The sequence below is a fragment of the Salmo salar genome, chromosome ssa18 (genome assembly GCF_905237065.1).
Source record: "Salmo salar chromosome ssa18, Ssal_v3.1, whole genome shotgun sequence".
Taxonomy (NCBI): Eukaryota; Metazoa; Chordata; class Actinopteri; order Salmoniformes; family Salmonidae; genus Salmo; species Salmo salar.
Genome location: NC_059459.1, coordinates 6045415 through 6070776, shown reverse-complemented (window position 1 = coordinate 6070776; position 25362 = coordinate 6045415). Strand labels below are relative to the sequence as shown.

Here is a 25362-nt window from a genome sequence, read left to right as displayed (position 1 = left end):
TGTGTTAACGCACACACACACACACACACACACACACACACACACACACACACACACACACACACACACACACACACACACACACACACACAGACAGACAGACAGACAGACAGACAGACACACTCAAAGTCTCTCTATTTATAACTTTTTCCCCCATTTATCCTTTCCCCCCACACACATACCCCTTCCCTCTGCAGAGGTGAGCCCAGTGTCCCTCCATTGTTCATACAGCAGCCTTTTCACTCCCCGGACCCACAACCTGTTATTAGGTTTGCCCTGCTCACTAGGACCATCTGTTCCCCCTCACACAGACAGCCATTGTGGGGGAGGAGACGGGGAGACAGGGGGAGGAGAGAGGGAGGACACCCCACTTTCCCTGCTGGAACATCTAGCCCCCAGCCTCCTGGCATTATTAGCATTTAGCATCAGCATTATTACCAGCAATTAGCCCTCATTAGCATTATTAGCGTTAGCCCCCTGGGAAATGAGCTCATCCGACTGGCTGCTGTTGAATCCTGGTTGTTAGCGCTCTGCATTCCAAAGTTGTGTAGCTTACATACGCTACACTTACAAGCTAACTTTTGTTTCAATTATACCATATGCTTTACACCCGTACATGGTGGTGCAGTGGTTTAAACGTTGCGCACAGAAATGTCGCAAATGGACATTGTTATAGTGTTAGTTTTGTTTTGTTCCTTCAGATCTGGCAGTGTGAAACACCACTGGATAGAGATCTACTCCTTCGTTGAGCAGCTGGCGGAGAAGTTCATCAGGTAAGATCTTTCATGCTGTGCTATACCTTGCCTCTTTAGTTTCATCTAGCCTGTTTAGCTGCATCTCTGTAGTCTCCAATGGCTCCCTTTCCTTGTGTCCTCTTTTGCACTGACGTAAAGAAGCCTCTGACAGTACTGTTTAATCCCGTCTTTCTACAGCCCCATGTTACGGATGTCCTTCATCGTCTTCTCCACTCGAGGAACCACCATCATGAAACTGACAGAGAACAGGTACTGAGTTACACACTGTCGTATCTTCACAATTTCATCTGTCAATATTTTACCTTTCAAATCCCTTCAGGGGATCTCTCTCTCTCACTGTATTTTACCGCTGTGTGTCCCTTAGTATTCTTAGTCTTCCCCCACTGTATTTGATCAGCTGTCATTCCTCTCCTCTCCTCCCCTTCACAGGGAGTCCATTAACAGAGGTCTAACAGCTCTGAGGAGGGAGGCACCAGGAGGAGACACCTTCATGAACCTTGGCCTGGAGAAGGTAATACTATCGCCCTCTGACATATCACCTCTCACTAACTAACTCATAGTATCCATACTGTTTTAATGCTTGACATCGATACTCTATCTTTCCGTTTGTAGGCAAATGAACAGATACACTATGAGAACCATGGTAAGTGTCTGTGTGCTGTGCTGAGTACATGTGTTTTGTATGGGTATGCATTATACAGATATCGCTATACATGGGTCTGTTAGTATGTATTTGTATGCACAGGCTGGTATTGAGGAAATATGATGTTATTTGCTTTTAAAGGGACAGCCAGTGTGATCATTGCACTGACTGATGGAGAACTGAATGAGTGGCAGTTTGCTACTGCACAACGAGAGGTGAGTACACACACCAGAGACAGCACTCGCAATTCAAGTCGAAATTTGATGTTGTTTTTTTTTGCAGGTCCCCAGGATGTCGGGAGACATCTTAAAAATCGTCCATTAGGGGCAAATAAAAAAAAAAATCTAAATAAATACCCATAACTGGGTTTGAACACACAGTATATGGAGTGGGGGCCCACTGCCTAGACCACTGCACCATCCGTCCACAATGAGTTAGCAAGGCGAGTCTTAGTTAATAGCTAAAATTAACCGTACAGTTGTTTTTCTGTTTTAACCCTATCTCAAAACTTAATCCTTAACCGTAACCAATCTGAATTAATGCCTGAAGTTAATTAACCCTATACCAAACCTTAATCCTTAACTTAATTAATCCGAATTAATGCCTGAATTGCTAACCAATCGAAATGAATGCCTGAGGTTAACCCTTGAGTTATTTCTGTATCCCAAACCGTAACCCTTAACTTAACCTAGTCAGAATGAATGCCGTAACTTGTTTCTTTCTGCCTAATATGCCTAAAACCCCTGGAGCTCATGCAGGAGCTATATCCATTAAATACAGTGGTCCCGTGTGGCTCAGTTGGTAGAGCATGGTGTTTGCAATGCCAGGGTTGTGGGTTCAATTCCCACGGGGGACCAGTACCAAAAAAAAAAAAGAACTCAAAAAATGTATGAAATGTATGCATTCACTACTGTAAATCGCTCTGGATAAGAGCGTCTGCTAAATCATTAAAATAAATATAACGGTAAGAACAATTACTGTCAAATAGGCTTGGGTTTTGCTAAGGCGTTGTGGACGGTGGTGGCTGGCTGTGCATAATCCATGAGCTCCAGCTCTGAGGGTTGCGTTTCTTTTTTTAACTTAAAAATGTGATATTTCATCCCAAACACGTCGAAATATGACGTTTGGAGCAACATACACACACAGTTTGACACTTAATAACGAGAGGGGAGTAGACAGGCCAGTAGCGTCCTACTATAAAATCAAAGTTGGCGTTAACAGATTGTCAAAACTGTGTGTGTTTTCTCCATGCAGGCGCAGAGAGCACGGTCGCTTGGAGCCATAGTTTACTGTGTGGGAGTCAAAGAGTTTAATGAGACGCAGGTAACTGACACACATAAAATCACACTCAATCGTCCATTCTGTGATTATCTGCAATGCAACAAGTTTATCTCCTCTGTGTGGTTGTTTGTGTGTGTGTGTGTGTGTGTGTGTGTGTGTGTGTGTGTGTGTGTGTGTGTGTGTGTGTGTGTGTGTGTGTGTGTGTGTGTGTGTGTGTGTGTGTGTGTGTGTGTGTGTGTGTGTGTGTGTGTGTGTGTGTGTCCTGTAGCTGGCTACCATAGCAGATACCCTGGAGCATGTGTTCCCTGTCTGGGGGGGTTTCCAAGCCCTCAGGGGGATCATCAACTCGGTACGTATGGTGTTTATGCCAGAATCAAAGGATAGTTTTTGGTACTTCAAGGAATTCAACACCATACTGACATTAATGGTTCAGTGGTCCATAGGAAAAAAGTATATCTATCAGGCTATAGTTATCTAAGAACCATTTTACCATGTATTTTCTCCGTGGATGGAGTCCTACATATACAGTACGTCTAGCCCATAACGACCCACTGTCTTCTGTGTTTTCATCTCTCAGATCATTAAGAAGTCCTGCATTGAGATTCTAGCTGCTGAACCGTCCAGTGTGTGTGCAGGAGGTAGGAGCTGGTAGTACCAAAGTTGGGTTACACTTCTTATGAATACCCTCTTCACAATGCATTATAGATGCATTTAAAATGCCTCATGAGCTATGCACAATGGATTTTTTACTGTCAAACTGGGCTGAAAATATTAGTTCTGCTACCACTCTGAGTCTCTTAGGAAAAACTTTAAAGAACCAGATTAAGCCAACTCGTGGATTCAAATAAATACAGTGACCTCAGAAAGTATTCATACCCCTTGACTTATTCCACGTTTTGTTGTGTTGCAGCCTTAATTCAGAATTGATTCAATTGATAATGTTTTTGATAACACATTTATTAAAAATAAAAAATGCAGAAATATGTTAGTTAGATTTCACACCTGTGAGTCAATACATGTTAGAATCACCTCTGGCAGCGATTACAGCTGTGCGTCTTCGTGGGTAAGTGTCTAAGAGCTTTTCATACCCAGATTGTACAATATTTGCACATTATTCTTTTTTAAATTCTTCAAGCTCTGTCAGGTTGGTTGTTGATCATTGCTAGACAACCATTTTCAAGTCTTGCCATCGATTTTCAAGCCGATTTAATTCAAAACTAGGCCACTAAGGAATAATCACTGTCAGCTTGGTAAGGAACTCCCGGATATATTTGGCCTTGTGTTTTAAGTTATTGTCCTGCAGAAAGGTGAATTTGTCTCCCAATGTCTGTTGTAAAGCAGACTAAACCAGGTTTTCCTCTAGGATTTTGCCTGTGCTGAGCTCTATTACGTTTATTTTTATCCTTAAAAAAACTCCCAGTCCTTGCCGATGACAAGCATACCCATAACATGATGCAGCCACCACCATGCTTGAAAATATGAAGAGTGGTACTCAGTGATGTGTTGTGTTGGATTTGCCCCAAACATAACGCTTTGTATTCAGGACATAAAGTTAATTTCTTTGGCACATTTTTTGCAGTTTTAATTGAGTGCCTTATTGCAAACAGGATTCTGTACAGGCTACCTTCATTTCACTCTGTCATTTAGGTTAGTATGGTGGAGTAACTACAATGTTGTTGATCCATCCTCAGTTTTCTCCTATAACAGCCATTAAACTCTGTAACTGTTTTAAAGTCACCATTGGCCTCATGGGGAAATCCCTGAGCGGTTGTCACGGTTGTCGTCGGTTAAAGAGGACCAAAACGCAGCAGGTATGTGAATGCTCATCTCGAACGTTTTAATAAGTACCAAATGAACACCAAAATAACAAACAGGAATACGATCGACAAAAACAGTCTGGCAAAGCATAAGGCTAAACGCAGAACAATCTCCCACACATGACAAACACAAACACACCCTAATATATGGGACTCTCAATCAAAGGCAAATAGACAACACCTGCCTTCAACTGAGAGTCCCAACCCCAATTAACCAAAACATAGAAACAGACACACTAGACTAAACATACAATACATGAAAACCAAACAGTGCCCAAAAACCCCGGAATACTTAAATCAAATGCCCCTTCAACAAACACACCACCCCGAACCACATAAAACGAATACCCTCTGCCACGTCCTGACCAAACTACAATACCAATTAACCTTATACTGGCCAGGACGTGACAGCGGTTAACTTCCTCTCCGGGAACTGAGTTAGGAAGGACGCTTGAATCTTTGTAGTGACCGGGTGATACACCACCCAAAGTGTAATGAATAACTTCACCATGCTCAAAGGGATATTCATTGTCTGCTTTTTTTAACCCATCTACCAATAGGTGCCCTTATTTGCAAGGCATTGGAAAACCTCCCTTTGTGGTTGAATCTGTGTTTGAAATTCACTGCTCAACTGAGGGACCTTGCAGATAATTGTATGTGTGGGGTACAGAGATGTGGTAGTCATTCAAAAATCATGTTAAGCACTATTATTGCACACAGAGTGAGTCCATGCAACTTATTATGTGACTTTATAAGCACATTTTTAGTCGTACCATTAAAAAGGGGTTGAATACTTTTTGACACAAGACATTTCAGCATTTCATTTTTTATTCATTTGTACAAAGTTCTAAAATCATTATTCCACCCTGACTGTATGGGGTATTGTGACACAAAATCTCAATCTAGTCAATTTTAAATTCAAGCTGTAACACAACAACATGTGGAAAAAGTCAAGGGGTGGGAATACTTTCTGATGGAACTGTAGTTATTTTGATCAAACATATGGAATCCTCCATTTCCGATTATGGTATTTGTCAAAGACAGACACCTGACAGTGAATGTGTTCTGGTCCAGCTGAGTGGTCATCAGAGTACATTATCATAATGCAGTGTGTGAGGTGAGCGCATGCAGTGGCGGTTCTAGACCATTGCTACTGGAGGGGCCAAGCTGGGGCCAGTTGTACTGTTAGAGGGGCCAGTTACATTAGACGTTATTGTTGTCATATCATTTTCTTCACTGCATTGCAGGCATTAGCAGGCAAAAGACCATGTTCCGCATTGCCACTGTCTAATAACGGATCAAAAAAAATGAACGATAGCAAAAATGTGTTATGTAAAAATTATTTCATACTCCACATTTAGGTGGGCCACAAGGGGGTCCAAAATTGTTGTCACAGGGGCACTGCCCCCCCCCCAGAACCGCTAGTGAGCGCATGGCCGACCAACCATGATGACCAAGGAAATGACAGAGAGCGTATTGTCCTGGGAAATTAGTGTGTGTGTGTCTAGGACGGTCAGAGGAAATAAGTGTGTGTGTGTGTGTGTGTGTGTGCGCATGAGGAAATTAGCTGTGCTTCTTTAAGCCTGGCTGCCTCTCTGGCCTAGTTTGCCACGTCTGATACCTTAAGTAGCCACTCTGAAAGAAAATGTGTCTGTGTGTGTGTGTGTGTGTGTGTGTGTGAGTGAGTGAGTGAGTGAGTGAGTGAGTGAGTGAGTGAGTGAGTGAGTGAGTGAGTGAGTGAGTGAGTGAGAGCGAGAGAGAGAGTGGTCTGGTGTGTGTAGCCAGCAGGATGGATGAGGGCTGACATGACCTTATTAGGATTCACTTACCAGAGTGCTTCTACTGTTCTGTCTCTACAGCAACCAGCAGAAGGGATTAGTGTTCACCAGACATGATCAATGTTCATTATGGAATATGAGAGAATGGGGGCAGGGGGGGAGAGAGAAAAGTAGAGATACAAAAAAGAGAAGAGAGAGATGGCCAAGTGCAAGAGGAAAACAGGGAAAGAGCGAGGCAGGGAGGGAGAGAGAGGGAGTGTGAGAGGAAGAGAGAGATGGAAGATACAGAGACTGGGAGTGGGAGAGAGTGAGAGAAAGAGAGAAAGACAGAGAGACTCTTCATAAAGACTGGTCTGTATAATAATATGCTAATCAGGATCAGGAACGGCACGTCCTTGCCTGGTCAGCCTGTCACTAGACATGTCCCCAAATGTCCCAAACAGCCTAATTTACTATTTGAATAATGAGAACAGTAATGGTCAGTGAACTGAGACAGAATAAGTCGATATAGAGGTTAAGTTGTCAATCAAGAGCAGCAAATGTAAATGTGATGTCTTTAATACATAGATTACGTTAGATGAAACTCTGGACTAAATCTTTTTACACTTTGCAATAATCCAGGACTGTTTCAAGCACTGTCCATTAATCTGAGATGACACAGCTATCTAAGGCACTGCATTTCAATGATAGAGGCGTCACTACAGACCCTGGTTCGATTCCAGGCTGTATCACAACCGGCCGTGATTGGGAGTCCCATAGGGTGGCGCACAATTGGCCCAGCGTCGTCCAGGTTAGGGTTTGGCCAGGGTAAGCCGTCATTGTAAATAAGAATGTGTTCTTAACTGACTTGCCTAGTTAAATAAAGATGAAATAAATAAAACATTTATAAAAAAAAATACTATATAAAAGTGTAACTGTTTTAATGCATTTTCAATGAAGATATACTCTGAAAATACGTTTTCATATTACGGTGTGACAGAGTCATTCTTAACGAAGGTGGTGATAAACGTGGGAACATACTGAGGCAATATGAAAGTATTTTTCCAGGACAGAAAATGCTCTAGTCCGGATGCTGTTATGAATGATAAGATGAGGGTAGAGAAGGACTGGGGCTATGAGATGAGATAACAAAATTGCACAGGAAATGTGAGTTAGTGCTACAGTCGCTTCAGGATTTAGATAAGGTTTTACTGTCCATATGGAGCTCTCCTCCTGCCATGAGCCCACCGCACAATGATGGCAACAAACACACATACATACTAACACACAAACACACATAGACGTTCTTCCAGTCCACACACAAGCACAACCAGACGCTCTTTTAACCAGCATACACACACACGTCCCTCACACTGATATAAAGTGACCAGGCCGCACTGCCTGCAAACAGGCCATCAGATTGGACAGTGAACGCCAGCCACGCTATCTAACCTGACAGCACTGATCACACACACACACACACACACCACACACACACACACACACACACACACACACACACACACACACACACACACACACACACACACACACACACACACACACACACAGGCCAGTGAGAGGTGGTCCTGCTATCTAACCTGACAGCACTGATCACACACACACACACACACACACACACACACACACACACACACACACACACACACACACACACACACACACACACACACACACACACACACAGGCCAGTGAGAGGTGGTCCTGCTATCTAACCTGACAGCACTGATCACACACACACACACACACACACACACACACACACACACACACACACACACACACACACACACACACACACACACACAGGCCAGTGAGAGGTGGTCCTGCTATCTAACCTGACAGCAGAGATTGCTGCTTTCATTAACATCTGACCTCTCACCCCGCCCCCCCCTTCCCTCCCCCTTCTCTCCGCATTTCCCTGTACCCCCAACCCCTCGTCCCCATTACTGTCCCGTCGCACTAACGTGATTGAAGTGGCCACAATCGGACATGCCAAATCCCCCTACAAACACAGACACGCACATGCAAACACACACACACAGCCCTGGCCTATCAACACACACAGTTTTGGCCACGCAAGGCGACAAGAGCACTAGTGACAAGTCGCAAGCCCCTGACGCTCTTGTAAGATGGCGTCATACTGAATGGCCACCGCTTTGCGAGCTCTGACCCAACTTTGCTATTTTGTGAGTCTTTTGGCGTTTAGTTTTACTTTATTTTCACGAAATGTATCCGCTATCGTTTCTTATAACTGACAAGAACTTTTGAACATCAGATCGGCAGTTATTTACCTAAATTCCGGCTTCGACTCATCTGCTCTGGGCTTTTTCTGTAATTCCGACCCAATTTTTGGGTTATCCAAGAGGAAACGCCGGCGTTATAGAGGCAAGAGAGGGGGAGTACTTGCTAGATTAAGACGACGGGAAAACTAGCCACCGCTTCCCTCCATTCTATTTGCCAATGTACAGTCACCTGATAATAAGATGGATGACCTCCGATCGCGGATTTGCTACCAACGGGACTCTCGTAACTGCAATATTCTCTGCTTTTCTGAAACATGGCTTTCGGACAAGATACCTGACTGTCAAATGCCTTTTCAGCTGTTACTGTGACATTCCACCTCAGGAAAAGAAAAATAACAAGATAGCACTTAACAAACTGTATGAGGCTATAAACAATCAGGAAAACTTGCACCCGGAGGCTGCTTTCCTTGTTGCCGGCTATTTTAATTCCGCATCATTAAGTCACGTGATCCCCAACTTCCATCAACATGTCTCCTTTGCCACTAGGGCCGGAAAATTCCTAGACCTCTATAACTCTACCCACAAGCAAGAATACAAGGCTCTCCCTCGTCCCCCCCAGTCAGCAAATCAGATCATGACTCCGTACTCCTGCTTCCTGTTTACTAGCAGAACATCAAACGGGAACCTGTGACTCGCTCCGTTGAGAAATGGTAATCAGAACCAGAGATTATGCTGCAGAACTGCTTTGCTAGCGCTGATCGGAATAAGTTCAGAGACTCCACCGATAGCATCGACGAGCTAGCCACCTCCGCCACCGGCTTCATTAGAAATGAATCGGAGACGTTGTCCCCACAGTGAAGGTTTGCTGTTTCCCCAATCAAAAGCCCTGGATTAACACCAAGGTTGGCGCTAAACCAAAGGACAGGGCTACCGCACACAGGGCTATCACAGACAACCCTAAGGCTACAGCTGAGGACAACAAGTACAAGAAGTCCCGCTACAACCTCCGCAGAGTCATAATATATATATATTTTTTAAAGCTACCAGGCATATTCACGGTCATTTTCAACCTCTTTGAAAAGCTATGGAAAGCTGGTTAAGGCACACATCAACTCCATCATCCCAGACCCCCTAGACCCACTCCAATTTGCATACCGCCCCAACAGATCCATAGGCAACGCCATCTCAATTGCACTCCACACTGCCCTTACCCACCTAGATAAGAGCAATACCTACAGTTGAAGTCGGAAGTTAACATACACCTTAGCCAAATACATTTTAACTCAGTTTTTCATCATTCCTGACATTTAATCCTAGTAAAAGTTAGGATCACCACTTTATTTTAAGAATGTGAAATGTCAGAATAATAGTAGAGAGAATTATTTATTTCAGCTTTTATTTCTTACATCCAAAAATAGACACAAAAAGATTCTGGGGATGAGCAGGCGAATCCTCAATATTTACCCATTGTTCCTCTTTATTGCATTTAACTATATATCGCAAGTAATAGCCCTGGGTGGCGAAATTGATACAATCCAAGTCTGGATGGTTAAAGCCACCATAAGACTTAATAAGAAGATGTCAATGTTTCCTTTTTATTCAGAGTTTTAATTGCCTATATAATGTCTGTTATGAGCGAGTATACTTTTTAAAGAGTGTCTTCGGTGGGGTAGGTGGTATTACCGAGAATAAGAATAAAACATTTGGGAGCCATGTCCTTCTGAAGAGGTTTATTCTATCTGTTCAATTTATGGGACGATTGATCCATTTAATTAGATCTGCTTTCATCTGATTGAATAATGGGATAAAGTTATCTTTACATATGTGTTGTTTGTTGTCACTTATTAAGCATCCTAAATCTTTGATATCTTTTGTGGTCCATTTAAAGGATTGCTGTAAATCATCTTTTTCCTATTGCCATTATTTTGTTTCTTTTCCGCATACGTTTTATATCCTGAAATGTTTAAGTATTCTGAAAATATTTTTAGCAAGGAGGGCATTGCGTTTTCAATATTGGTCAGGTATATCAGGAGATCATCTCCAAATAAGTTTATTTTAAATGAATGTTTATTAATCCTGATACCTGTTACGTTTGGGTCATGTCTAATTATTTCTGGAAGCAGTTCAATTGCTAGTGTAGACAGAAGGGGGAGAGAAAACATTGCTCTCTTGTGCCCTTTTCTAAAGCAATTTCATCCGATAATGTATTATTTGTGCATATATTTTTTTGCTTTAGGACATTTACAGGGCATTTGGAAAGTATTCAGACACCTTGACTTTTTCCACATTTTGTTACATTCCAGCCTTATTCTAAAATTGATTAAATCAAATCTTTTCCTCATAAATCTAAACCCAAAACCCCATAAGGACAGAGTGAAAACAGGTGTTTAGAATTTTTTGCAAATGTATTCAAATAACATATAAAATTACTTTATTTGCATAAGTATTCAGATCCTTTGCGATGAGACTCTAAATAAAGCTCAGGTGCATCCTGTTACCATTGATTATCCTTGAGATGTTCTTACAACTTGATTGGAGTCCACCTGTGGTAAATTCAATTGATTGGACATGTTTTGGAAAGGCACACAACTGTCTATGTAAGGTCACACAGTTGACAGTGCATGTCTGAGAAAAAACCCAGCCATGAGGTCGAAGGAATTGTTCGTAGAGCTCCGAGACAAGATTGTGTCGAGGCACAGATCTGGGGAAGGGTACCAAAACATTTCTGCAGCATTGAAGGTCCCCAGGAACACAGTGGCCTCCATCATTCATAAATGGAATAAGTTTGGAACCACTAAGACTCTTCCTAGAGCTGGCCGCCCGGCCAAACTGAGCAATCGGGGGAGGTGGTCACTCTGACAGAGCTCCAGAGTTCCTCTGTGGAGATGGGAGAACCTTACAGAAGGAGCACTCCACCAATCCACATCGCTGGAGCACTCCACCAATCATGCCTTTATGGTAGATTGGCCAGACGGAAGCCTCTCCTCAGTAAAAGACAAATGACAGCCAACTTAAAGTTTGCCAAAAGGCACCTAAAGACTCTCAGACCATGAGAAACAAGATTCTCTGGTCTGATGAAACCAAGATTGAATTCTTTGCCCTGAATGCCAAGCGTCATGTCTGGAGGAAACCTGGCACCATCCCTACGGTGAAGCATGGTGGTGGCAGCATCATGTTGTGAGGATGTTTTTCAGTGGCAGGGACTGGGAGACTAGTCAGGATTGAGGGAAAGATGAACAGAGAAAAGTACAGAGAGATCCTTGATGAAAACCTGCTCCATAGCTCTCAGGATGTCAGACTGGGGCGAAGGCAGTGATGCTCCCCATCCAACCTTCCAGAGCTTGAGAGGATCTGCAGAGAAGAATGGGAGAAACATAATTTTACAGCGGGTTTGCAAGTCACACATTTTTTTAATAAAATGACATTGTAATATAATGAAGTCCTTCCTTTTCTCTCTCCCAAACCAAATCCATCCCTCTCCACCACCCCTCCCAGTTCTGCCCCTTCTACACCACCCAAGCCAACCTTATCCCAACCTCCAATCTTTACTCACACTTGCCCACCCAAGCCAACCTTGTCCCACCCTCCCATTCTTTACCACCCTTACCCATCCAGGCCAAGTTTATCCCAACCTCCCGTCTTTTTCCCCCTCCCTTCTTCTCAGACCCATTATACCCCTCCATACAACTACTTACTTATCCATTCTCCTTCATTCACATACAACATTTACCCTATGCTTCCGCACACCCATTCTCTCCAACCCCCTACACTTGTTCATATTCCCCCTCCTTCACTCTACCATTCATAAGCACAGATTCATACACACATCTACTCACACCCTCTCGCCCACACATTACACACACATTCATAGAACAGTTATTGACAATTACTGACATACATGCTATATTTCCTATTGTCTATTGTCTTTTCTGTGTCTGTGTATCTTATTGCCATTGGCTAATTCTATTGTTACTTCCTAGAGAAGAACAGGTACTTGGGAACAATAGATTCAAGGTTGTGTTGGGGGGAGGAGGAAATAATATAGTCTCAACATAAGATAAGCTGGTCTTAGGCATCACTGTATGTAGCGTAGTGTGCTTATCACTTTTTTCCGCTTCTTCCTCTCTTTAGGGCTTTGGGCTCTCTTTCACCTGGAAAGGTTTCCTGTAGCCTGTTCAGGGCTTCATCGGCACTCCATCCTCTGTGTTTCCTTCCATACCCACTGCACTGCCAGGAATCAGAGTTGAGACTTGATTCCTTTTTCCTCCAATGACTGCCTGATCGGAATAAATTGCGTGTGTTTTTTCCTCAGCTTAGCAGACAGGGCTCTTTTTCCCCTTATGCCTTCAGAATGTTGACTTTGGTCTAATAGTTCCACAGCTTAAAGATTGACATACAAGGGTATTTATCGCTGCAGATCCTCTGGTGATACATCTACGCCAAGCTCCTCTGAAATCAGCTTGATCACGTAGCTGGAAAGGTCTCCTTTTTCCTTGTCTTCCGGTAGGGACAATATTCTCATGTTGTTTGGACTCATTCTGTTTTCTTGCTGGTGCAGTTCATCTTCTAAAGTTTGCACATTTGCTTCCAGAAGGCCAATTTTTTTGTCCTGTTCATCCACGCCCCCCGCCCCCCTTATTTGCATATCTGACACGATAGACTCTTCTTTCATTTTGAGCAAATCTACTTTTTTAACTTCTTGGGGCTATGTGGGACGCTAGCGTGCCACCCGTGGTGCACCCTATCAACAGCAGGTGCATTTCAAGAGCGGCAAATTTGAAACCAAATAAATGTCAAAATTCAAATTTTTCAAACATACAACTATCTTACACCCTTTGAAAGATAAACATCTCCTTAATCTAACCACGTTGTCCGATTTCAAAAAGGGTTTACGGCGAAAGCATAAAGTTAGATTATGTTAGGAGAGTACATTGACAATAGCTGTGTGTAATGTTTTGTCAATTCAAAGACAGGCGTCACCAAAACCATAAAACCAGCTAAAATGATGCACTAACCTTTAACAATCTCCATCAGATGACACTCCTAGGACATTATGTTAGACAATACATGCATTTTTAGTTCAATCAAGTTCATATTTATATCCAAAAACAGCGGTTTACTATGGCGTTGATGTTCAGGAAATCGTTTCCCTCCAATAACCGGCAGTCAAGTCAGCACCACAAATTAAATAATTAAAATTAGAAAACATTGGTAAAATATTATATTGTCATTTAAAGAATTATAGATTTACATCTCTTGAACGCAATCAACTTGCCAGATGTAAAAATAACCTTACTGGGAAATCACACTTTGCAATAATCTGAGCACTGCGCCCAGAAAAATACGCTTTGCTATACAGACAAACGGCCATGTTGGAGAGATCTAAAATCTAAAATACTATGTAAATAATCCATTACCTTTGATTCTCTTCATCAGATGTCACTTCCAGGAATCCCAGGTCCATAACGAATGTAGTTTTGTTCAAAAAAGCTCATCATTTATGTCCAAAAAGCTCCGTGTTGTTAGCACATGATCTAAGCCAGCCGGACTTCTCGTCATGAAAGAGGGGAAAAAATATAGTTACGTTCGTTCAAACATGTCAAACGTTGTATAGCATAAATCATTAGTGCCTTTTTTAACCAGAACATGAATAATATTCAAGGTGGACGAATGCATTCTCTTTTATAACGTATTGGAACGAGGGTACCCAACATGAACTCGCGCGCCAGAGTCTAATCGGCCATCACCGTTCCAAGGCTCTTGTTCGGTCAGATCTCACAGTAAATGACTCAAAACACTTTGTAAAGGCTGGTGACATCTAGTGGAAGCAATAGGAAGTGCCAAAACATTAATCAACCCCTGTGTGTTTCAATGGCATAGGCTTAAAGGTAATTCAACACATCAGGTATCCACTTCCTGTCAGAAAATGTCTCAGGGTTTTGCCTGCCAAATGAGTTCTGTTATACTCACAGACACCATTCAAACAGTTTTAGAAACGTTAGGGTGTTTTCTATCCATATATAATAAGTATATGCATATTCTAGTTACTGGGTAGGATTAGTAACCAGATTAAATCGGGTACGTTTTTTTTATCCAGCCGTGAAAATACTGCCCCCTAGCCCCAACAGGTTAACAACAGATTGTAACAGTTCATTTGTTTTGATGAGCATTTTAGCAATTATTTCCTGTCTCACCCTTATCTGTTTCACCTGTCTTTGCGCTTGTATCCACCACCCTCCAGATGTCGCCCATCTTCCTCATTATCCCCAGTGTATTTATACCTGTGTTCTCTGTTTGTCTGTTGTCAGTTTGTTTTGTTTTGTCAAGCATACCAGCGTTTTTCCCCGTGCTCTCTAGTTCATGTTTTCTAGCTTTCTCGGTTTTTGACCCTGAGCCTGCCTGTCCTTCTGTACCTTGTCACACCACCCTGGATTACTGACCTCTGCCTGCCCTGACCCTGAGCCTGCCTGCTGTTCTGTATCTTTCGGACTCTGCTCTGGACTACTGACCTCCGCCTGCCCTTGACCTGTCTTTTGCCTGCCCCCCTGTTTTTGTAATAAACTTTTGTTACTTCGAAGCTTTCTGCATCTGGTTCTTCTCCTGAGCCTTGACATTTCCTGCATATACTTTATCTGTTCATTGCTCTAATTTGTATCTCCAAGTTGTTCTTCGTCTTTTCCTCTACGGGAAGCTATGGCTTGGTGGGTTCGAGTCGCAGCATCGCTTTACCGACAGATTGGTTCGCTGACTGCTCTCACATTTGCTTGGGGATATATTGAGCTATCGATTTTAGTCACACATGCACTAGATACAGCCAATGAATACAGCTCTCAGCATCACAGCCAAATGCAAATGTGACCAACAGTAAGAGAAAGAGCAGAACATCTTCAAATGTGGTACTAAATATCACAACATGAAGAACATAAAGGACTTAGATTTTTCATTAGTGCTAAACATGATATTCACTTCAATACAGCAACATAACTAATTATGATGTATTGGTGGCATTTCAGCGAGAGTGACAATGTTTTACCTTAGTTGCCTTGACCTTTTTGAAACACTGTTTTTCCCTTGTGGGGAACACACACCGCAATGTTTTTATCCAGTGAATTGTACACTTTCTGTAGCTTTAAATGTTAAAGGTGTGGCGAATGTTCATTTCTATTAGAAGGGATGAGGCTAGAATACGTCTCAGTGCACAGCAAAGATCACACAAAAACGTGCATGAAGGAATACACACACACACACACACCGTTGATGTCATAGGTAAGGTCAGATCTACTCTGTTTCTGCTGGTAACCCTGCAGACCGCTTTCTAAGCGAGCGTCCCCCCCCCTCTCTACAACAAATGCTGTACACACATACACACACTGACACACACACTCACATTCCAGCATATGCTGGTTAGCTTCCATCAATGCGCTTTAGTGGTGCCTGGGGGGACCAAAAGGTCAGAGTCACACACACACATATTCCTGTCCACACACACACACATACAGTCACTCAAAACCCTCCCGGCTGTGCAGGCAGAGATTTGTGAACAGCAGCACTTTTAGCATTAGCACCATTGGAGCATATGCCTGTACACACACGCACCACGCACATCAGCACACACACAACGTTAGCACCAGTGAAGCATATGCTGGTTGTTTTTCTCCTGCTTGAGTTGAGTCTTCCTGAAAGGTTAAGCATGGAGCACATAAGAGAGCAGGCAAAGAGCCACACACACACACACACACACACACACACACACACACACACACACACACACACACACACACACACACACACACACACACACACACACACACACACACACACACAAGGCCTCAGGCTGTGAACACTTTCTAATGTAAAACAGGGCCACATGAGACAAAGGCAGCGAAGTGCTGCTGCGATCCTCGTGGTCATGTTTTTCAAACAAATTTTCACTAGACTACTTTGCTAGAAAATTAGAATACATTCAAATAACGTTGAATGGCTGGAGATGAATGGTTCTTACCGTTTCTGTTTCTTTCTCTCAGAGTCGTTTCAGGTGGTAGTTCGAGGGAACGGTTTTCTCCATGCCAGAAACACCGACCAGGTCCTCTGTAGCTTCAAAATCAACGACACACACACTCTGGGTGAGACACACAAACATACATGTTTATGTAAGAAATGGGGACATAATTTTGTCTCTAATTATAAACTAAGAACATGTCTAATGAATCTCTCACACACACAAATACTCACACACACATATTTTCTGTATTTATTTGCAACATTAAAACTACAGTACACAGTTGAAACAAGTGGTCACTGCACCTCTGTTTTGGTAAAAAGCTGAGGGATGGCCCTGGAGAAATGTAACCACTCTCAAATTCATAGACAAAGCCATGGACTGACCATCCAATTATAGTTTAAACCATGTTTTGAGGCTATACAGTGTTTGTTTATGCAAACATTGGAGTAAAACAATCTTATATTTGGGGTTCTGATGGGTTACAAAAGTCGAACTAAGCTCATTATAATTTATATTCTTTAAGAATCAATGGGGATGGGCCTACCGACAGGCGCAGTGGTTTAAGGTGTCACTACAGACCCGGGTCTGATCCCGGGCTGTGTCGCAGCCGGCCGCGACCGGGAGACCCATGAGATGGCACACAATTGGCCCAGCGTCGTCCGGGTTAGGGGAGGGTTTGGCCATCCGGGATGTCCTTGTCCCATTGCACTTCAGCTACTCCTTGTGGTGGGCCGGGCACATACACGCTGACTTTGATCACCAGTTGTACGGTGTTTCCTCCGATACATTGGTGCAGCTGGCTTCCGGGTTAAGCGAGCAGTGTGTCAAGAAGCAGTGCGGCTTGGCAGGGTTGTGTTTCGGAGGACGCATGGCTCTTGACCTTCGCCTCTCCTGAGTCCGTACGGGAGTTGCAGCGATGGGACAAGACTGTAACTACTAATTGGATATCACGAAATTGGGGTAAAAACAATCAAAAATAGTGAACCAATGGGTGTGTATCATTCACTTATAAGTCCAAAAATGAATGTAGCGACTAAGGATTCTAGCTTTAATATGATGTTAAACCTCTTCAATTAACAGAATATTATGTTTCTTTAGATGAGAGGCCTGCTGGTGTAGAGGAAACTTTCCTGCTCTGTCCTGCTCCTGTTATAGAGGAAGTAGGAAGGTAAGTTACTCCTTTACCTACTGTAGTATTCCAGTGTATTCTTCAATCCTGCATGGTCCTAGAGTGCTACAGGAAGTTAAGGCATTAGTTCCAGCCTACTAACCTGCACACTCTGTAGCGCTCTGCCACTGCTGCTGGATTGGTAGATTGGTTTAGCAGATCAGTGTCCTTGAACGAATTAGGGCCAAAGTCGTTTGTTGCTGTGATCAATCAGTCACCGCTAACAACCTTAGACAGTAATCAGAGAGAGAAAGAGTTAGAGAGAGGAAAGAAAAGAATAGAGGAGGAGAGATGTAGAGCCTAGGAACATGGTTTAATGAGACTTTGAAAAAAACGCAGGAGAAAGACAGAGTGTGTGTGCGTCGAGTTTGCTTGTGTGCACGTGAGTGTGTGTATGAACACAGTCACTACGGAAGTGAGAAGTATGCCATGTCTAAAGCCTTCACCCCAGCATCCTCCATAGCCACCCCAAATTTGAGAGGACCTCAGAGGGCAGAGAAAGATCTACTCTGGGCTGGAAGCTGGGACAAACTGCCCCCCAGCCCAGCGCATAATTATACGGCTGTCCCCGACCCACAGACACCTCCAGGTGATCAACTGTCTTGTTGCTTTCACTCAGAAGTCTGGGGAGGGCTTGAGATTTTCTTGACTCGCGGTTAGATCGATTCACCACTGCAACACCACTCTTAAAGACACTATTTGTTTGCAAGCTGTAGCAAGGAGAGAGAGTATATTAGGTGTCTTTGTTTACTGTGGCATTGGATTTAGAAGTTGGTTTGGTGAGTATATTTTATTTCTCAATTTCTCTGTCTGTTATTAGTCAGTATAAGTCTGCTTAGGGATGTATCGAAATTTACAGAATGGTTACTTGGAGGAGGGAGGGTCATGCTTTTAAAATTTCAGTCAAAGGGAGGGTTTAGTATTTGTTAAATCTAGTCCAGCGGAGGGTCAATATTTCAATACTTCTCAGTGTTTAAGAATGAATACCTTATTAGGCTAGATATCGATGTGTGCCCGATGCTGTCCCCCATTTCTGATTCTCCACTTGGCGCGCAATATCAAGTGCGCTTATAGGCTATTTAATGTGGTCTCAATCATTATCCATAACCTATAGACTATAGGCTACAAAGTGCATGCTCAGAGAAGCACAGGACAAAGGTTAGATTTTTAAGATAGCTGCTGGGATGGTGTAAATAAAACTAAACGGCATTACACACTGCAGCGGATATTCCAACCCCGAGTCCTGGCCTGCTCTGCTCTTGCTGATCCAAAACGTTTTTGTGTGCTGCTTAACCAATGGCTGTGCTGCGTAGGAGGAAGAGAGTCAAAGGTTTCTTCTGACATTTTTTGTTGTTGATTAAGCCTAGTCCAAAAATCTTGCACGTGGACTAGCCTATAGCCTAAATTCTGTTCAGTTTGAAATTGAGAGTGTGAAGATTAGGAGGACCGGAGGTCAACTTTGATAGCTTGCTATTACTATATTTGATTTTATTAAAAACAATATGTTTCTTGCCATTATGTATTTATCAGAGTTATTAAACTCTCAATAAGCCAGAATCAAGTAACGTACAATGTGGTGCTGAAACATGAATCAGTAGCAGATACAGCAGACACAATACCCCATAATAACAACACACCTTTTTTTAATTTTTATATGTTTACACATTTATTCAAAATAAAAACCAGAAAAAACGTATTTACATAAGTATTCAGACCCTTTGCTATGAGACATGAAATTGAGCTCAGGTGCATCCTGTTTCCATTGATCATTCTTGAGTCCACCTGTTGTAAATTCAATTGATTGTACATGATTTGGAAAAGCACACACCTGTCTATATAAGGTCCCACAGTTGAGAGTGCTTGTCAGAGCATAAACCAAGCCATGAGGTCAAAGGAATTGTCCGTAGAGCTCCAAGACAGGATTGTGTGGAGGCACAGATCTGGGGAAAAGTACCCAAAAATGTCTGCAGCATTGAAAGTCCCAAGAACACATTGGCCTCCATCATTCTTAAATGGAAGAAGTTTGGAACCACCAAGACTTTTCCTAGAGCTGGCCGCCCGGCCAAACTAAGCAATTGGGGGAGAAGGGCCTTGTTCAGGGAGGTGACTAAGAACCTGATGGTCACTCTGACAGAGCTCCAAAGTTCCTCTGTGGAGATGGGAGAACCTTCCAGAAGGACAACCATCTCTACAGCACTCCACCAATCAGGCCTTTATGGTAAAGTGGCCAGACAGATGCCACTCCTCAGAAAAAGGCACATGACAGCCCACTTGGAGTTAGCTAAAAGGCACCTAAAGGACTCTCAGACCATGAGAAACAAGATTCTCTGGTCTGATGAAACCAAGATTGAACTCTTTGGCCTGTATGCCAAGCGTCACGTCTGGAGGAAACCTGGCACCGCTCATCACCTGGCCAATACCATCCCTAAGGTGAAGCATGGTGGTGGCAGCATCATGCTGTGGGTATATCATTCAGTGGCAGGGAGACTAGTCAGGATTGATGGAAAGATGAACGGAGCAAAGTACAGAGAGAAACTTGATGAAAACCTGCTCCAGTGTGCTCAGGACCTCAGACTGGGGTGAAGCTTCACCTTCTAACAGGACAATGACCCTAAGCACACAGCCAAGACAACGTAGGAGTGGCTTCGGGTCAAGTCTCTGAGTGTCCTTGACTGGCCCAGCCAGAGCCCGGACTTGAACACGATCGAACATCTCTGGAGAGACCTGAAAATAACTTTGCAGCGACGCTCCCCCTCCAACTTGACAGAGCTTGAGAGGATCTGCAGAGATAAATGAGAGAAACTCCCCAAATACAGGTGTGCTAAGCTTGTAGCGTCATACCCAAGAAGACTTAATACGGAAGTGTTCAGATTATGTGGATGCTACGCTACAGGACTATTTTGCTAGCACTGACTGGAATATGCTCCAGGATTTATCCAATGGCATTGGGGAGAATACCACCTCAGTCACCGGCTTCGTCAATAACTGCATCGATGGCGTCGTCCCCGCAGTGACCGTACGTACGTATCCCAACCAGAAGCCATGGATTACAGGCAACATCCGCACCAAGCTAAAGGCTAGAGCTGCCACTTTCAAGGAGCGAGAAACTAATCCGGACGCTTATAAGAAATCCTGCTATGCCCTCAGACGAACCATCAAGCAGGCAAAGCTTCAATACAGGACTAAGATTGAATTCTACTACACCGGCTCTGACGCTCGTCGGATGTGGCAGGGCTTGCAAACTATTACAGACTACAAAGGGAAACCCAGCCGCAAGCTGCCCAGTGACACGAGTCTACCAGACGTGCTAAATGCCTTTTTATGCTCGCTTCGAGGCAAGCAACACTGAAGCATGCACGAGAGCACCAGCTGTTTGATCACGCTCTCTTTAGCGGATGTGAGCAAGACCTTTAAACATGTCAACATTCACAAAGCTGCGGGGCCATACGGATTACCAGGAAGTGTACTCAAAGCATGCGCAGACCAACTGGCAAGTGTCTTCACTGACATTTTGAACCTCTCCCTGACCGAGTCTATAATACCTACATGTTTCATACAGACCACCATAGTCCCTGTGCCCTAGAAAGCGAAGGTAACGTGCCTAAATGATTACCGCCCCAAAGCCATGAAGTGCTTTTAAAGGCTGGTCATGGCTCACATCAACAACATCATACCAGAAACCCTAGAGCCACTCCAATTCGCAACAGATCCACAGATGACGCAATCTCAATCGCAATCCACACTGCCCTTTCCCACCTGGACTAAAGGAACACCTACGTGAGAATGCTGTTCTTTGACTACAGCTCAGTGTTCAACACCAAAGTGCCCACAAAGCTCATCACTAAGCTGAGGAGCCTGGGACTGAACATCTCTCTCTGCAACTGGATCCTGGAATTCCTGACTGGCCACCCCCAGGTAGTAAGGGTAGGAAACAACACATCTGCCACACTGATACTCAACACGGGGGCCCCTCAGGGGTGTGTGCTTAGTCCCCTCCTGTACTCTCTGTTCACCGACGACTACATGGCCAACCATGACTCCAACACCATCATTAAGTTTGCTGACAACACAACAAAGGTAGGCCTGATCACCGACAATGATGAGACAGCCTATAGGGAGGAGGTCAGAGACCTGGCCGTGTGATGCCAGGAAAACAACCTCTCCCTCAATATGAACAAGACAAAGGAGTTGATCGTGGACTACAGGAAAAGGAGGTCTGAACAGGCCCCCATTAACATCGATGGGGCTGTAGTGTATCGGGTTGAGAGTTCAAGTTTCTTGGTGTCCACATCACCAACAAACTATCATGGTCCAAACACACCAAGACAGTTGCGAAGAGTGCATTTTAACCTGTTAGGGCTAGGGGGCAGTATTTGTACGGCTGGATAAAAAAATGTACCCGATTTAATCTGGTTACTAATCCTACCCAGTAACTAGAATATGCATATACTTATTATATATGGATAGAAAACACCCTAAAGTTTCTAAAACTGTTTGAATGGTGTCTGTGAGTATAACAGAACCCATTTGGCAGGCAAAACCCTGAGACATTTTCTGACAGGAAGTGGATACCTGATGTGTTGTATTACCTTTAAACCTATGCCATTGAAAAACACAGGGGCTGAGGAATATTTTGGCACTTCCTATTGCTTCCACTAGATGTCACCAGCCTTTACAACGTGTTTTGAGTCTTCTGGAGGGAGATCTGACCGAACAAGAGCCATGGAACGATGATGGCCCATTAGACACCTGGCGCGCGAGTTCATGTTGGGTACCCTCGTTCCAATACGTTATAAAAGAGAATGCATTCATCCACCTTGAATATTATTCATGTTCTGGTTAAAAAAGGCCCTAATGATGTATGCTATACAACGTTTGACATGTTTGAACGAACGTAAATATATTTTTTCCCCTCGTTCATGAAGTGAAGTCCGGCGGGCTTAGATCATGTGCTAACAAGACGGAGATTTTTGGACATAAATGATGAGCTTTTTTGAACAAAACTACATTCGTTATGGACCTGTGATACCTGGAAGTGACATCTGATGAAGAGAATCAAAGGTAATGGATTATTTACATAGTATTTTCGATTTTAGATCTCCCCAACATGGCGGCTAGTCTGTATCGCAACGCGTATTTTTCTGGGCGCAGTGCTCAGATTATTGCAAAGTGTGATTTCCCAGTAAGGTTATTTTTAAATCTGGCAAGTTGATTGCGTTCAAGAGATGTAAATCTATAATTCTTTAAATGACAATATAATATTTTACCAATGTTTTCTAATTTTAATTATTTAATTTGTGGTGCTGACTTGAATGCCGGTTATTGGAGGGAAACGATTTCCTGAACATCAACGCCACAGTAAAACGCTGTTTTTGGATATAAATATGAACTTGATAGAACTAAAAATGCATGCATTGTCTAACACAATGTCCTAGGAGTGTCATCTGTTGGAGATTGTAAAAGGTTAGTGCATAATTTTAGCTGATTTTATGGTTTTGGTGACGCCTGTCTTTGAATTGGCACAACATTACACACAACTCTTGTAAATGTACTGTCCTAACATACTCTAAATTTATGCTTTCGCCGTAAAACCTTTTTGAAATCGTAAAACGTCGTTAGATTAAGGAGATGTTTATCTTTCAAAGGGTGTAAAATAGTTGTATGTTTGAAAAATTTGAATTTTGACATTTATTTGGATTCAAATTTGCCGCTCTTGAAATGCACCTGCTGTTGATGGAGTGCACCACGGGTGGGACGCTTGCGTCCCACCTAGCCCATAGAGGTTAACACCTAAAGTTCTACAGCTGCATCATCGAGAGCATCCTGACCGGTTGCACCCCTGCCTGGTTTGGCAACTGCTCGGCATCTGACCGTAAGGCGCTACAGAGGTTAGTGTGTATGGCCCAGTACATCATTGGGGCCAAGCTTCCTGCCATCCAGGACCTATTTACTAGGCGGTGTCAGAGGCAGGCCTAAGAAATGGTTAAAGACTCCAGTCACCCAAGTCATAGACTATTCTCTCTTCTACCACACGGCAAGCGGTACCGGAGCGCAAAGTCTATGTCCAAAAGGTTCCTTAACAGCTTCTACCCCCAAGCCGTAAGGCTGCTGAACAATTACTCAAATGGCCACCGGGACTATTTACATTGACCACCCCCCCCCTCTTTGTTTTTACACTGCTGCTACTCGCTGATTATTATCTATTCACGGTCTCTTTACCCCTACCTACAGTGCCTTGCAAAAGTATTCATCCCCCTTGCCGTTTTTCGTATTTTGTTGCATTACAACCTGTAATTTAAATAGATTTTTATTTGGATTTCGTCTAGTCCAAATTGGTGAAGTGAAATGAAAAAAATAACTTGTTTCAAAAATTGGAGGGAAAAAAATGAAAAATGTGTGCGTGCATATGTATTGCATATGTATTCACCCCCTTTGCTATGAAGCCTCTAAATAAGATCTGGTGCAACCAATTACCTTCAGAAGTCACATAATTAGTTAAATAAAGTCCATCTGTGTGCAATCTAAGTGTCACATGATCTGTCACATGATCTCAGTAAATATACACCTGTTCTGAAACACTCCAGAGTCTGCAACACCACTAAGCAAGGGGCACCACCAAGCACCACCATGAAGACCAAGGAGCTCTCCAAACAGGTCAGGGACAAAGTTGTGGAGAAGTACAGATCAGGGTTGGGTTGTAAAAAATATGGACAGATACTCCAGCGGAGATTGGAGTATCTGTCCATAGGACCACTTTAAGCCGTACACTCCACAGAGCTGGGCTTTACGGAAGAGTGGCCAGAAAAAAGCCATTGCTTAAAGAAAAAAATAAGCAAACACGTTTGGTGTTCGCCAAAAGGAATTCTGGGAGACTCCCCAAACATATGGAAGAAGTTACTCTGGTCAGGTTCGACTAAAATTGAGCTTTTTGGCCATCAAGGAAAACGCTATGTCTGGCGCAAACCCAACACCTCTCATCACCCCGAGAACACAATCTGCACAGCTACAGGCAGTTAGATTTGGGTATGTCATTTTAGGCGAAAATTGTAAAAAAGGGCGGATCCTTAAGTGGTTTAAAAGCTTACATTTTTCTGCGTCTGTCTGGTGTGGAAAGGTAGGCCTAACTTTTTAAAATACCATGCTCAGTTACCTAATGATGGCTCATATTTAATTATTTGCAAACAGGGACAGTTTCGTTGCAAACAAGACACACTGATTTGGCATTGGAGAAATATGATAAGATAAACACATAGAGCTATCTATCTGTCCATTCTTAGCCTGTCATTTCAGTCATTTGTGTGGTATTAAAAAACGTTTCTGGTGATATGTAAAAATTAGGTAGAATTGCATGATTTAAAAAAAAAAAAGGCACTTTTTTTCTTATACTGCAAATAGAATGATAGATTTGTACGATGCTTTTACTGTAAAAGAGATCTTTCCACCCCTACTCTTGTCCACATGGTCTGCAAACCCACATCTTCTGGCCCGCAGCCCACGTTGACACGTAATGCTTACTGAACAAAGAACGTATTCTAAAACTGCATATCTAAAACTCTGGTCTGTCCAAGAAGTGAGGGTAAACAGTAGACCTGTTCTCTTCTTTCCACTTTGTTTTCAATATTATTTTGGGTATAGGGTAGGGTCACTTGTTTTTTTTTTCAAGCTCTCAGGG

General features: G+C 43.1%; 1 protein-coding gene across 3 annotated transcripts in view; it reads left to right on the top strand.

Moving 5' to 3' along the window:
- The window catches only part of LOC106576849 (anthrax toxin receptor 1), a 75147-nt gene that overhangs the window by 3337 nt on the left and 46448 nt on the right, over positions 1-25362 (top strand). For 2 of the 3 annotated variants that reach the window (XM_045700681.1, XM_045700683.1), the window contains exons 2-12: positions 702-773; positions 933-1004; positions 1185-1266; positions 1368-1398; positions 1540-1613; positions 2653-2721; positions 2948-3028; positions 3257-3317; positions 12652-12762; positions 16545-16643; positions 17621-17690. In XM_045700681.1, coding sequence (XP_045556637.1) covers positions 702-773; positions 933-1004; positions 1185-1266; positions 1368-1398; positions 1540-1613; positions 2653-2721; positions 2948-3028; positions 3257-3317; positions 12652-12762; positions 16545-16643; positions 17621-17690 — 822 coding nt within the window. The remainder of the gene's footprint in view (positions 1-701; positions 774-932; positions 1005-1184; positions 1267-1367; positions 1399-1539; positions 1614-2652; positions 2722-2947; positions 3029-3256; positions 3318-12651; positions 12763-16544; positions 16644-17620; positions 17691-25362) is intronic. The other variant, XM_014154325.2, reaches the window with a different exon arrangement.